This window comes from Electrona antarctica (assembly GCF_951216825.1).
Source record: "Electrona antarctica genome assembly, chromosome: 6".
Classification (NCBI taxonomy): Eukaryota; Metazoa; Chordata; class Actinopteri; order Myctophiformes; family Myctophidae; genus Electrona; species Electrona antarctica.
Genome location: NC_136811.1, coordinates 13,918,965 through 13,931,873, shown reverse-complemented (window position 1 = coordinate 13,931,873; position 12,909 = coordinate 13,918,965). Strand labels below are relative to the sequence as shown.

General features: G+C 41.0%; 1 protein-coding gene across 1 annotated transcript; it reads right to left on the bottom strand.

Annotated features, from left to right (window-relative positions):
- Window positions 1–2,458: 2,458 nt before the first annotated feature.
- On the bottom strand, window positions 2,459–6,564 carry cox6b2 (cytochrome c oxidase subunit 6B2). The gene is made up of 4 exons (XM_079504857.1): window positions 6,408–6,564; window positions 5,686–5,824; window positions 3,671–3,771; window positions 2,459–2,638 (listed from the first exon to the last, which is right to left on the bottom strand). The coding sequence occupies exons 2-4, from the start codon at window positions 5,789–5,791 to the stop codon at window positions 2,585–2,587; spliced, it is 261 nt and encodes an 86-aa protein (XP_079360983.1). The 5' UTR covers window positions 5,792–5,824; window positions 6,408–6,564; the 3' UTR covers window positions 2,459–2,584.
- Between the last annotated feature and the right edge of the window lie 6,345 nt (window positions 6,565–12,909).

Below are 12,909 nucleotides of genomic sequence, written 5' to 3'. Positions count from 1 at the left end.
AGAGAAAGGAGAAACGGGGCAAAAAGGAAAAGAGGGGTTTTGGAATATTCATGGATTTAAGCAAAATGAAATCTCACGACTGAAACAATTTGTATGGCCAATCCTATTACAGGATTTGTAAAAGGAGCCCCCCAAACTAAATATGTAACCCTAAAAATATGTAAAATTACGATGTTCTAGTAATATTGATCCTGCTGTTCTACATATTGCCAGTACCAGGTGAAGAAATCAGACTGAGGCTTTAACCTTTGCTTTTTATGAAATATCCAAGACCATTAGGGTCTTATGGAAGATGCTTCTAAACATATTGTGTTTGACCACTTCAAATGCTCTAATCTATCTACACTGTAGATAGATAATTATTTTTTGGTTGGTAGATCACCTTGAGCTGGCAATTTTAAAAGTGTGGGCACCCCTGATCTACAGGCTCTCAATGCGCCACGCATTGAGAGCTTGTAGATCGTCTATTGTCGCAGTGCAACAAGCTTCCATAGAAGACATGCTGACTGCTATAAAAATCCAAATGACTGAAATCAGTCCTGACGACTGAGAACTTCAATCCTTCAATATTTGTTTTCAACAAAAGCATATTTCCCGTATGACACACACACTCCCTGGTCTGTCTGGTCTGGGGAGACACGTCTGTCCTCTGTGACCTGGCCTCTGTCACAACCAGTTGGGAATCTTGTGGCTACAAGGTATGTCCTCTATTGTCCACAAATGACTATGTATGCATCTATTCCACAATAAATGGTTGGATATTAGAAGACATTATTAAGCTTGACAAACCCTTTCAGCCAACCCACTATATATGCTCCACACCGGTTCACAGTAATTAAGCACAACTGAACACAACTGTGTGGAGTGTTGTTGACCGCACGTAGGCTTACTGTACATGAGGTAGTGAACAAGACACATAAATCTTGATGTCTGGATTTCCAAGCGGCGCAGATCGGTTCCAAAACACACATTGTACCTGTTAACGGTCAGACAGAGGTTGTAGCACGACACTGTGAACACTCCTTTGCGTCATGGAGTTTCGTTGTTCCGTTTGCTTTTGGACTGTGAATGAAAACCATTCCATATTCATCTCCAGCCAAGTACAGTAGACATTACAGTACCCTTTCTGGGTATGGGATCTGTTGAGCAAGAGAATGTATAAGATTGTATGAGAATGAAGCTGTCCAATGACTTTGCTTGATTTCTGTAGTAACAAAATACAGTTTGAACACAGAAATACACAACATGAGGGGTATGCTGGACGGCTCACCTGGTGGAGCACATACCCAGTGCTTACAACCGACTTGGGTCCTTCCCACCTCTCATGCCGCTTCCTGTCTCTCTCCATGCACTGTCACTGTCAAATAAGGGCTTGGAAAATGAAATATAGAAATGCAGTATTGCGCACACTTCTGTGTGCATGGAAATGAGCACTGGAAATGTGCTCAGCTGCTACCTTGGGTAAAAAATAATAGAATTAAAATCCATGGTCCAACCAAACAGGCCTAAGCTTTACTAGATGTTAAAGTAGATTTACAATACCTAAACCCTTATTAAAACATCTGGTTCTGCACTAGTTTACATTAAGCCCAGATATAACATAAACATTCATAACTTCAATACACAAGTAACTGAAGTAATGAATAAAGCAGGTTAATGATATTAACCTGCTTTATAGTTTTCCAACCATGTTCAAAAGTGCTAGGGTTTATTTTTATTTTTAGAAACACTGCCACTCTCTGGACAAAATGTATATCGTCATTTTCAAACTCAAGTCTAGTTGAAGGTGGGCCAATTAAGGGTCTCATGACTATGTTTGGTTGGAGATAAGAGGCATTACAAACAAATCAGAATGTGTAGTGCCATGGGGCTCTGACATTAAGCTTTAACAGATGCATCACATCCATTTTGATAAGGTCAAAAATGCCATATTTTCAACTGTAAAAGATGTCAACATCATATGCTTATTCAAGTTTCAAGGTGAAGCAGCCAAGTATACATTAGCCTTAAAGCTGCAATCTTGAACTAATTTTGAATTACATTACAATTATTTCATATGAAATTTAGACCCTGGTGGTATCGGTTTACAAGTAATACTGCACAAAACTCATAACATAAGCCTTATTCACACATTGGGGCACCAAAAACAAAATGTTTAAGCTCACAATAAATCACTTCCAGTCCACTAGATGGCGCTTACTCAGATGTTTGACATTACTAATAATTAATCCTTTACTCTAGGTTGGAATGAAAACTTGCCAACGCTTCATCTTCTTAACACTGGCAGGTATAAACAGTGCAAATGTACAAGATGAATGCAACTACACAGATTTGCTCAGTTGTTGAAACCACATGGTGTTTTTGGTCATTTAAGTATGTTTTAATATATTATCTGGAATCAACCTTGGTACAGAGAAAAGCACAACACAGTACAAAAGAACATAGGTCTTATACGGTGCCAAATAAACATTGTGCGTTGTTTTATTTCTTGCAGAAATTGTAACGTTAAGACGGTTAACAACAGAATGGTGTTTCATGGGTTATAAATATATCGGCATTCCACAGCAGACATCAGATGGCCATTTTAGACCTTCCCGGCGAAACTTCCGTCCTCAACCTGGTCATCCCACTTTTGAACCTAGATAGAGATATTTGAAAGAGATTAGCTTTCTCAGAAAATTAACTCAAGCATCCCTATTCTGGGACAAACACACTTGCCAGATCTATAAAATCACAACAATGGATGTCTTATTATACTTTTTTTTTTTTTAATAAAAAGGTGAATGTCTTCACCCAAAATAGCTGATGGTTGCCACATTGTGCTTTAGGGATGGTTAAACAAACCTGAGAACCGCATTCTATACAGAGCACCTCCAAAGATGTTGGGGTTAAGTAGTGTCTGGCACAAAAGCACACAAATAGCATTTAAGGGTAAGGGATTGCATATTTAAACAAAAGAGCTACAATAGGACCACTTTAAAAACATAATGGACCATCCAACCTACGAGTTTGTTGATTAAATGGAGAACACATGATAGAGCCCAAAACACAAAGGCAAGCCAGAACAGACTGCTGGCATGGTAACAGCTATGTGTACCGTTGTGTCAAATTGAGGTCTGACCAAGCCTGCAGTTTGTCTGCAGATGAAAGATTAATAGAGCATCAATACAAACACTGCTCATACCGAAGGCCACTAAACAACTTTGGGGAGTGTCGTTTGAAATATCTTGCAAATGTTTTCCTTCAGACCTTGTCCTGCAGGATAGTTAAGTAGGCAGATGGTGTAGTAAAACAAAAACCATGGCCAAGTAAAACGCATAAGGGAATAGCACCACTCAGTTCAGACGGGTCCGATTTTAAACCAACTATTTCATGTCTTATTGATGCCCAACTACCCCATCACTGTTGTTCCAAAACCATAATGGTATAATGGGCCCTCCACAGTCCACACCAACCACTGTAACAATATGGTTTAAAAAAAATCATTCCAACTCAAGTAGACGACTACGGAATCCAAACCACGACGACTTGTGCTCGAGTTCTTGGACGGCCCTTTGTGTATAATGTTAAAATGATACATCACCCATCCAACCTAATGTCAATAGTGGACAGGCTGATACGTCACAGTTGCAGAGGATCTCTGATAAACAGCAGGTTGGTGAATACATACCCAGCTCATTGGACAGAGGCTCTTGTAGACTCTCTGGTACCACTGACATGGGGCGATGTCCTGGCCTTTCGCATCCAGGGCCTTATTGCACCGGTGGAAGTCTGGAGTGGAGACAGATGACATCCTAAGGATACTGGCCACTTTATAAGACATGATCCAATAGCAACAACCATATTAGATAAATAGAATGTTTAGCACAGGCAACACTGTCCAATTATGAGGCAATTATTGGGAGGGATTATCGGACCACTATGAACAAAGTGGCCCATGACACGGGCATGAATTATTGTTGTCAACTACAAATAATAACCATCTCGGGCTGTTAACCCATTTAGGCCTGAGACAGATTCTAAAAACGCCTCTAAATCCTGACCTAAGTTTTCTGAAAAACTTCAAATATTGATATAGCAGCATACATTTTTTTTTACATTTTTGAATACCATACATACTGTACAGAACCCAAAAATGGGTTCCCGGCCTGAGGGGGAAAAACACCAAAAGGGGTTCCCACCCAGAATGGGTTAAGGGTGCCAGTGTTGAGCCTTGCAGATTGGGTAAAGGTAATGTTAATAATAGTCAATGAGTTGTGTAATTTCTTAATCCTATAAATTATGCTTTGAAAAAGTTAATGTACACCACCTTAAAAATTAAATAAATCACTTTTATTAAGTGAGAGTGGAAGCCAACAACAAAAAGAGAAGGGCTCAGACTCCTCCTCCAAAAGCCAGGCCATAATAGTGAACAAATGGTAAATGGTGCATTTAGCCTTTATCCAAAGCACTTTACATAGATGTGTGTGCATTACATTCACCCATACACCGATAGCACTTCGACACCAACTCTGGGGGAGCCAGGGATCGAACTGGGAACCTTGCGGTTCCCATCCGGCCACTCGACCCCTGAGCCACTGCCGCCGATAGTGGATCGTACATCAACATTGCTAACATAAAGACACATATGTCATGAATCCACTGCAAGAACATAATGTAAAAAGATAATGTAGTTATGATCCATGTTGTAAGATAGTGTTTTGGATACTATAGTTTTGGATACTATTTAACAAGTATTCAAACCATTTGAAAATCTGTTAAGATTTCAGCAAGTTATGATTTTAATTGTGGACAGGCAGACCACCTGCACCAATAGTCTAGTCTATAGATAGATAATGTACATAGAGCAATAAGAACACACATGCATTAGGAGACACGCCTAACACCTCTCCTAATGGAGCAGCCAATGAGGTATACATCCACCACTGTTGGCAGCTGGTATACATCGTTGTCATTGTCCTTGTATGAATGCCATGCCCTAGAGTAGACATGTCACCAGACTGAATAGACCTGGTACCAGGGGGCTATAAGTTCAGTATGCTTATAAACAAGCCCCTAAAGTCGGTTATACTTCAGCATTGATGATTTAAATTTCATAATCAGCTAGTGTGAATCCCTGATTTTGTGACGATGCATACTTTATGCAGACAATAAAGAAAAATGGTTTCTCTGGTTGAGGAAAGGTCAAGAGGAGATCCATCACAACCCACTGTATTATGACAAAATACTTTAAGTGACGTTCATATGCAGTTAAATATACAATAGGGTATAACTGAGACAATGCTTTGCTGAAGAATATATTAGCATTTGGGGCTTCGGAGTAAAAGGAAGGCACAGAAATAACACAAGACAGTTAACAGTAGACCTCTTCTCTTGCCAGGATGACTAAGTCCTCCAGTTGTCTGCAAGAAGGTCATTGGGTGCTGTCTTTTATTGAATTGTCGACAATGAACTCAACTCACAGAGACACGCAAAGCAAAAGTCAGGCCTTATTAAGCCTCAAGTCTACCTGCTGCAAAGCCTGCAATCAGCTTGTATGACCAGAATAAATGTGGTCCTCCTTGTAGTTTGTATAATTTTGACAGTTAAATATCTTATATAACGTTAATATCCTCCTCATGCAGGTAATTCTGTATACTGCAAGAATGTTTAAGTATAACAAGTCAACAAAATCCATGGCCTCACCTAAGTAGTTCTGATAGCAGTTGCGGGTCTGGTTGACGTTGGGAAACCGGGCATCAAAAGGCGCCGTCTTGTAGTTCTGGATTTTCTCTTCAATGGTATCAGCCATCTTTACCTTTAATAGGTCCAATTAGAATGAACCCTGCAACAAACAAAAAAAACCTAGTCGTTAACTATTCACGTTTGCAAGACACCTCGATTCAATTGGATTAGATTCGATTTTAGATATTAGATTAGGTTAAATACTTAAATTAGATCAGCAAAACACAGCAAGGGTAAAGACAGTACATCAGACGCACGCGCACCTGTCATCTGGTCTCTGACCTGATTTGACACCAGCTACCGCTGCAGTGTTTGCTACAGTTGCTACAGTGCTACATCAAAGTCACTATGGAGTAGACTGTTATTCATCTCAACACTTTGTCCTAAACGTATACTATTATCCAGTGAGTCACGCAGACAAACTTAGTAAACCGATAATTAACACACTTGACATTTTTATCTGACTGCTTGGCTTGCTACCTTGGCTTTTGGTTGCAGTGGGTCTTGCTCGGTTTGCTAATTTGGCTAACCATAGCATTTGGTGCGTTTGAGCATAAAAGTAAACAACTAAACCAAATACAAGCCATTCCATCTTTTCCGGCGTACGTGAATCAATAACAAAAGCCACAAATCACGTTTTCGAAGTAATAAGTGCAATTTTGGAATAATTTCCGACGACCAACCTTGAGCGCTGAGCTGTTTATTGGATGACTTGTGTCCTTTACTTTTATCAGGAAAGATGTCCTTCTCTGCTTCTTCTACTTTACGGCGGACTGTGCAGTGTGCACGCAGCGGTAGCGCACTGCCTCCCACAGTTTGCTTTGGGAATTTGTGTGTGTGTGTGTGTGTGTCACCGTCTCCACACCATAGCGCAAAACTTTCTTAAGCTGCGCACTTCTTAAGCTGCGCGCAGCTTAAAGCTTGAGTTTTTAGACAGCTGGTGGATGGAAATTAAGCTCCACCTCCGCGGAAGACTTGAGCGGAGGAGAGCGTTTCCGGGAATCTGGCCGTCGCGCAAGTATTCGGCGGAGGTGGAGCTTAATTTCCATCCACCAGCTGTCTAAAAACTCAAGCTTTAAGCAGCGCGCAGCCGAGACCGTGCGCAGCTCTTTCGACCGTGTGGCAACAGCTAGTGTGTGTGTCCACTGAAATGGATGAATTAAGCCTGCAGAAACAAATATTTAGACATGAGCTGAATAATATTGAAGTGCACGTAAGGTAACCCGATTTAGTTTCTGCTATGCAGCGATTGATTGATTGATTGATTGATTGATTAATTGAAGTATTTATTAACAGTTTGCAGAATTACAGTATATTTCAAGCACAACTCAATACAAAAACTGTTAACTGTGAGTGGACGACACCATAAAGCATATCGCTTGTTTACAAGGGGGTCCACCGTTTTCAATTCAACATTTAGAGACGTACAAATATACACTATTATATAGCCAAAAACAGGAAATCAAAGGAGGTAAAAAAAAAAAAAAAAAAAAAAAGGGGGGGGGGGGGGGGAATATAGGCCTACATGGGAAAGGGGTGGGTGGGGGATTCAGATTTTACGGGGGGCAGTTTCAAATTGCAGCCGTCCCTAGGTGCCCTTTTGGAGCGGTTTTGAAGGAGTCAAGGGATTCACATGTCTTATTGACAGTTGATAGGGCGTTCCACATTTTTGTGGCATAGGAGCGAAATTAATTTAGTCCCTTGTTTGTGCCGAATCTGGGTTGTAGCCTACATGGTTTGTTGAACTCCCTCTGGTGGCAGCGGTTGCCGAACGGATTGCGGAGCGGTCTTGATACCGGAAGGTCGCCAGTTCGAATCAGCGGTCCGACACGTTCAAATTACCACCGCTGAAGTGCCCTTGAACAAGCCATTGAACCACTACGATGAAATGTTCTATGAGCAGGGCCTGGCTGGAAACAAGTTCTTGAGCTTAGCCCAGATACCCTGGGTAAATATAGTAATCATTTCATTTCATTTCATTTGTGGGTGTGGACTTCATTGACATTAAGGAAGTATTTAGACAGGTAGCCTACATGGGTATCTTGGTCGTGTATCGAATATTGTATAGGACCAGGCCCATTGCAAGATGCTGTACTCTGTCGTCAACCCCAAGCCATTCCAGCCTGTCAAAGTGGGCAGGGGTGAGGTGGGTCGGGGGGTGAGGCCCAGTAGTAGCCTGACCAGTTCGTTTGGGGAAGTCTGTCTGGAGCCTTGTTTTAAGAGCCTGAAGACCACTGTCTGTCTGTCTGTGATGGATGTGACTGTTTTCCTCATTTGTAGTGTCAGGATTTCAGCAGTGCCAGTGCAGAGATTTCCTTCTTAAGAATAGTTTCATTGATCCACTCAGGCATGTTATTTAGCCTTGTTTAACTGATGGCTACTACAGTAGTTGAATCACGCTGATGCAGTTACACACATTTCACACCAGAGGGCAGTCCTGGCCTGACTGCATGGCCACAGTGTCTTGCTTTTGCTTAGCAGATGTAAGAGGCTGGTTTTCTCATTTATTCATAAGCTTTATTATTATTATTTATTTATTTTTTACAAACCTGGATATTCAATGCCAGTCAAAACTACATCTGCAGTAGAATCAGATCCTCTTCAGGTGTAAATCAGTGGGGGTAATTCGATCGTTTTTGTGCAAGCTCCATCATTTTTGTTGTTTTGCAGGAAAAGAAAGATGAAGAAAATATAGATGGTGGATGTACACAAGCTTAATTTATCAAATGTATCTTAATTTATCCATCTGTACTGTAGATGGATTACAATACAAATCAGGCACATCTTTGACTGTGAAGCAGGCTGCAGGACATTATAAATGGGCATCAGTAGTAGGCATACTCAGTTGTTTAAAGCAAAAACATACAACATCTTCATTACCTCACTGCCTAAACAGCAGACTGTTGTGACATATCAACTCAGCATATGGTGTCTTGTCTTGTCTTGCCTTGTCTTGTTTTTATGGTTTTATCGTGAATTAACGTTTGCAGGTTATATATTTGCTGCTCAACTGGTTTAAAATGTAGCATTTTACCCTACAGTTCAGAAATATTACTAGTAGGCCTGCTAACTCCTTCAGCAAACAAAATAAATTTCTTAAGGAACGCTTACACCAGGCTAACCTTGACGTTATCCTAAGCTATTCTACTGTACTGTATAGCAGTAATAGTAATGCTTATGTTACCTGTAGGCAGTAGCACACAGTAAACCCCTCAGTGTTAATTTAACACTGATAGAAAACACAAATGTAACCAAATGGACCCATAAATGAGGATATTATAAATCTCTCTGATCACTCTTTACTGGCTGCTGTATTCTGCAAGGATGCAACTCTCTCAAATAATCAGCTAAAATACAATATATAATTGCTAGTTTGCATAGCTTGTCTCTGTGAATGCACTATGCTACTGTTGAATCATTATCATGGTCATTATAAGTCACTCTAAACAACAATATTATAGTTAAAAGACACACAGCTTGTTCATCTGCATAAAAGAGTGTATTAAATATTGAATATAAAAATTACAATGATGGCAACAGTCAGTCACTACAGAACTCTTGGCAACCTTGATAAAGATGCAGGAGTGACCATTTCCATGAACTTATAGTGGCCGCAATACAGCACAAGGTGGTGCTGTTGACAGTGTTTACGTAGCTACTGAGGAAAGCATAGTAGCCTATTAAATATCCCAGTGTTCTAAGATTATTTTGGGGTGAAATTAAATTACAATATCCCTGTCATTCAGGGCTTCATCCCCCATGTAAACATAGCTGGCCTACAGTATGTGGACAGTCTGACTCTCCAAACATAAGTCAATGGCATTTATCACAAATGCATTCCTATAGCCTAACCCATAGGGGACCTCTAGCTCTGGGCCGGGTTCACACCAAGGAAGCAGCTTCTTGCTTCGTGCTCCCATGTTATCTCTATACATTGCATACCAGCGTTTTCGTTTTGAAGCTGGGAATGAATAGCTTTTTTTTCCTAGCTTCATTTGGTGTGAACGCGGCATTACCGCTTCTATGATTCTGCCCTGGCAGTCAAGGGCTGAAAATACAAATCAGGTTTATAGAACGGTGGCCATAGTAGACTGTATGGTCATGCCAGGTTGATGCCTCATGGGATTTTTGATTGATTGAGGTGATTGAATACTTTATTAACATTTTGCAGAAAAAAGCATGGGAAACTACAGTTCAATACAAGGTCTGGATTTAAACCCAAGAAAACCTAAATTAATCAAAGAAATGAATTGAACACACGAAAGGCTGAAACAAACAGAAAGGTCTCATACTGTCAATATTGATTATCATCAACGTAAATATGATAATTTCTATTGATTGTGATAACCATCAATAAGCCCCTGACTATGCATCGTCCCTTAAGTAAAACATTTCAAGGCATTTCATCAAGTTGAACCTCAAAAGTAAATTATGATAATAATAATAATAATCATAATAATAATCATAATAATAATCATAATAATTATTATAACAGTAATAATAATTATTATCTTGTGATGGTGGTTATTATTATTAGCCTATTATTATTTAGTCCCCAGTCTTTTGGGGTATTTTTGAGCGGTGCACTCCGTCTCCTTTAAAGGGCTGTGTCTGTCACTGTACTGCCTGCCCATCGGAGCAGTGTGAATGTGTCTTGCTCATGGACACTGCAACTCAACTGGGCAGACCAGGGTGCAAACAAGGAACCTTCTGATAATCAGAGGGCCTCTTGCATCATGTCTAGTTCACATCATGACGAGGTATACACTGTGATTCAGCCTTTTCTGCTCGCAAGGGACTCAGGGAGTGAGAAGCCTGCTCATGGTGTGTTTCTATTTGACAGACAAGAGGATGTGGTCATTCCGGGGCGGTGTGTGTTTGTGTGAATATAATGCAATATAATGCAGGGGTGGGCAGTGCCCACCCAAACGTGCGTCCTGCCCACCCAATCAAAAGTTTTGGGAATTCTTTTATTTCTTTGCCTATAAAAAATATCACAAAATATCTGTAGGCTATCATTTCTGATTGGGTGGGCACTGCGCCACATTTCTAGACCCAACAATGGGGGACCCGACGCCCCCGCTGTCTCGGCCCCAGTCACAGTGAGCACAGACTTGAATGGAGAGGCACCGTCCCAACCCATATTAACTTCATACCCCAAACTTGCATTTGTGTCATGCCTGCAGGTACCGCACACAACCATGGCTTGAGTACTCCGTTAAAAAAGACGCATGTTTCTGTTTCCCCTGTCGGAAAATATAGCAGTGTTGGTAATGAAAGGGATGTTGTTTTATACCATGCGCGGTTACACTAACTGGAAAGCGGCACTCGGAAATGGAAGGGGGCTGCAGAAACATGCATCCAGCCACAATCATATACAGGCTGCAGCAACCTGGTCACAACACAAGTCCAGAGAGGTGATCGGGGCGACATTTGACAGTATGCTGGTAGGTAAGACAGCACTTGAAAAGAAGCGGTACTATGTTAAAAGCATTGGAGGTGTCTAATTGGATTACTTAACTTGCACCAACTTGATGCTGAGTACACCAGCACTGAGATATTAAAACACATTTCTGAGGCTGGCTACACTGCTGACAATATAGTTAGCCAGTGTTATGATGGTGCTTTGGTGATGAGTGGAGTACGAGGTGGTGTCCAAGCACTACTTCAAAAGAAGGTGGATAGATATGTGCCATATATTCATTGTTATACAACGACCAGTTGCATTTAATGGTTGTGCATGCAGGGTGAGCCATGTGCCAAAACGTTTTTTTGACCTCTGCAATTCCCTGTATAACTTCTTCCGTCACCACTATGTGTCAGAAAGGTATGATGCTCCTTGTCTCAGACGACTAATTGGAATTCGTTGGACAAGCCATTATGATGTGACAAGGTGCATTGTTGAGAACGAAGAACGTCTTTGCACTATCCTGTCAGAGATTTCAGAGGATGATGAGGCCTCAGTTGATTTGTGCACTGAAGCATCAGGCCTTTTAATTCAAATGAAGAGGCTACATTTCTTTGAGATTGCCACATTTCTAGTGCGGGTGCTTAGTGTCTTAATTCCAGCAAATGTTATTCTACAGTCTCATGCTGTGGATATGTGTTCTGCTGGTTTGGTTGTTACTGAATCACTGGAGTCCTTGAAAGACATCCGCAAAGAGGATTGGTGGACTGAGCTTTCTCAGTTATCTGCGGAGGATCAGGATGTGTCACATCAACCTAAAAGAAGGAGCATATTGAGCAAACGTCTTGGTGAAAGTGTTGTGTTGTCAACTGTGGGTCATACAGATACTGATAACCCCACCATCACCTCCTCTCAGTCTCTCAAAAGATCCTTGCTCAGCATCCTCGACAGGGCCATTTCAGAAATGGAAAACAGATTCTCAAAGAAGAATTTAGAACTAATGACAGCCATATCAAGCCTTGTACCCTATTCTGAGAGATTTCTAGACTCCACCTTGTTGCAGCCTTTGCATGCACTTGCTGGAACTGGAAAAGATATGCAACTCTGAAAAGCGAACTCATTGTTGCAAAGTCAATGTTGGCCAAGATATGTTGTCCAACCGAAACAGACCTGGCCACTGTGTCTAAACACATGAAGACATACAAGAAAGCATTTCCTGTGTTGCACAAGTTGTATGTGACAGCCCTTGTAATTGGTGTGTCTTCAGCTTCATGTGAGAGTTCCTTCTCCACGCTGGCACGTGTCCTAACCCCCTACCGTCACACCATGTTGCACGACAGAAAAAAGAACTTGCGGTCATCTTGGCACATGAGAAATCTATAACAAATACATTGGACATGGATGAATTTGTTACCATTTTTGCCAGGACAAACAGAAGACTAGATAGATAGATAGAGAGAGAAAGAAAAAAAGATGAAAAAAATAAAAAGATGAAGAAAAAGATAAATGTGTCAGTATCCTATTTGTGCCGGTCCCAACCCGGGTAAATGCAAATTAAGGGTAGTGTCAGGAAGGGCAATTGGGTTAGCATACTGTTGGTCAAAGAAGGAGAAGATATAGGCTATGAACTGATATGATGATAGCATAGTTTTCTATGTTTGTGGGGATTTGACATCCAAAAAATGTTTCGCCCACGTCGTCCCCCCTATAACATTCTGTCTGCCCACCCTAGTGGGCCTGGCTAAATCCGGCCCTGCTACCTCTTTTATTTTCTGCAA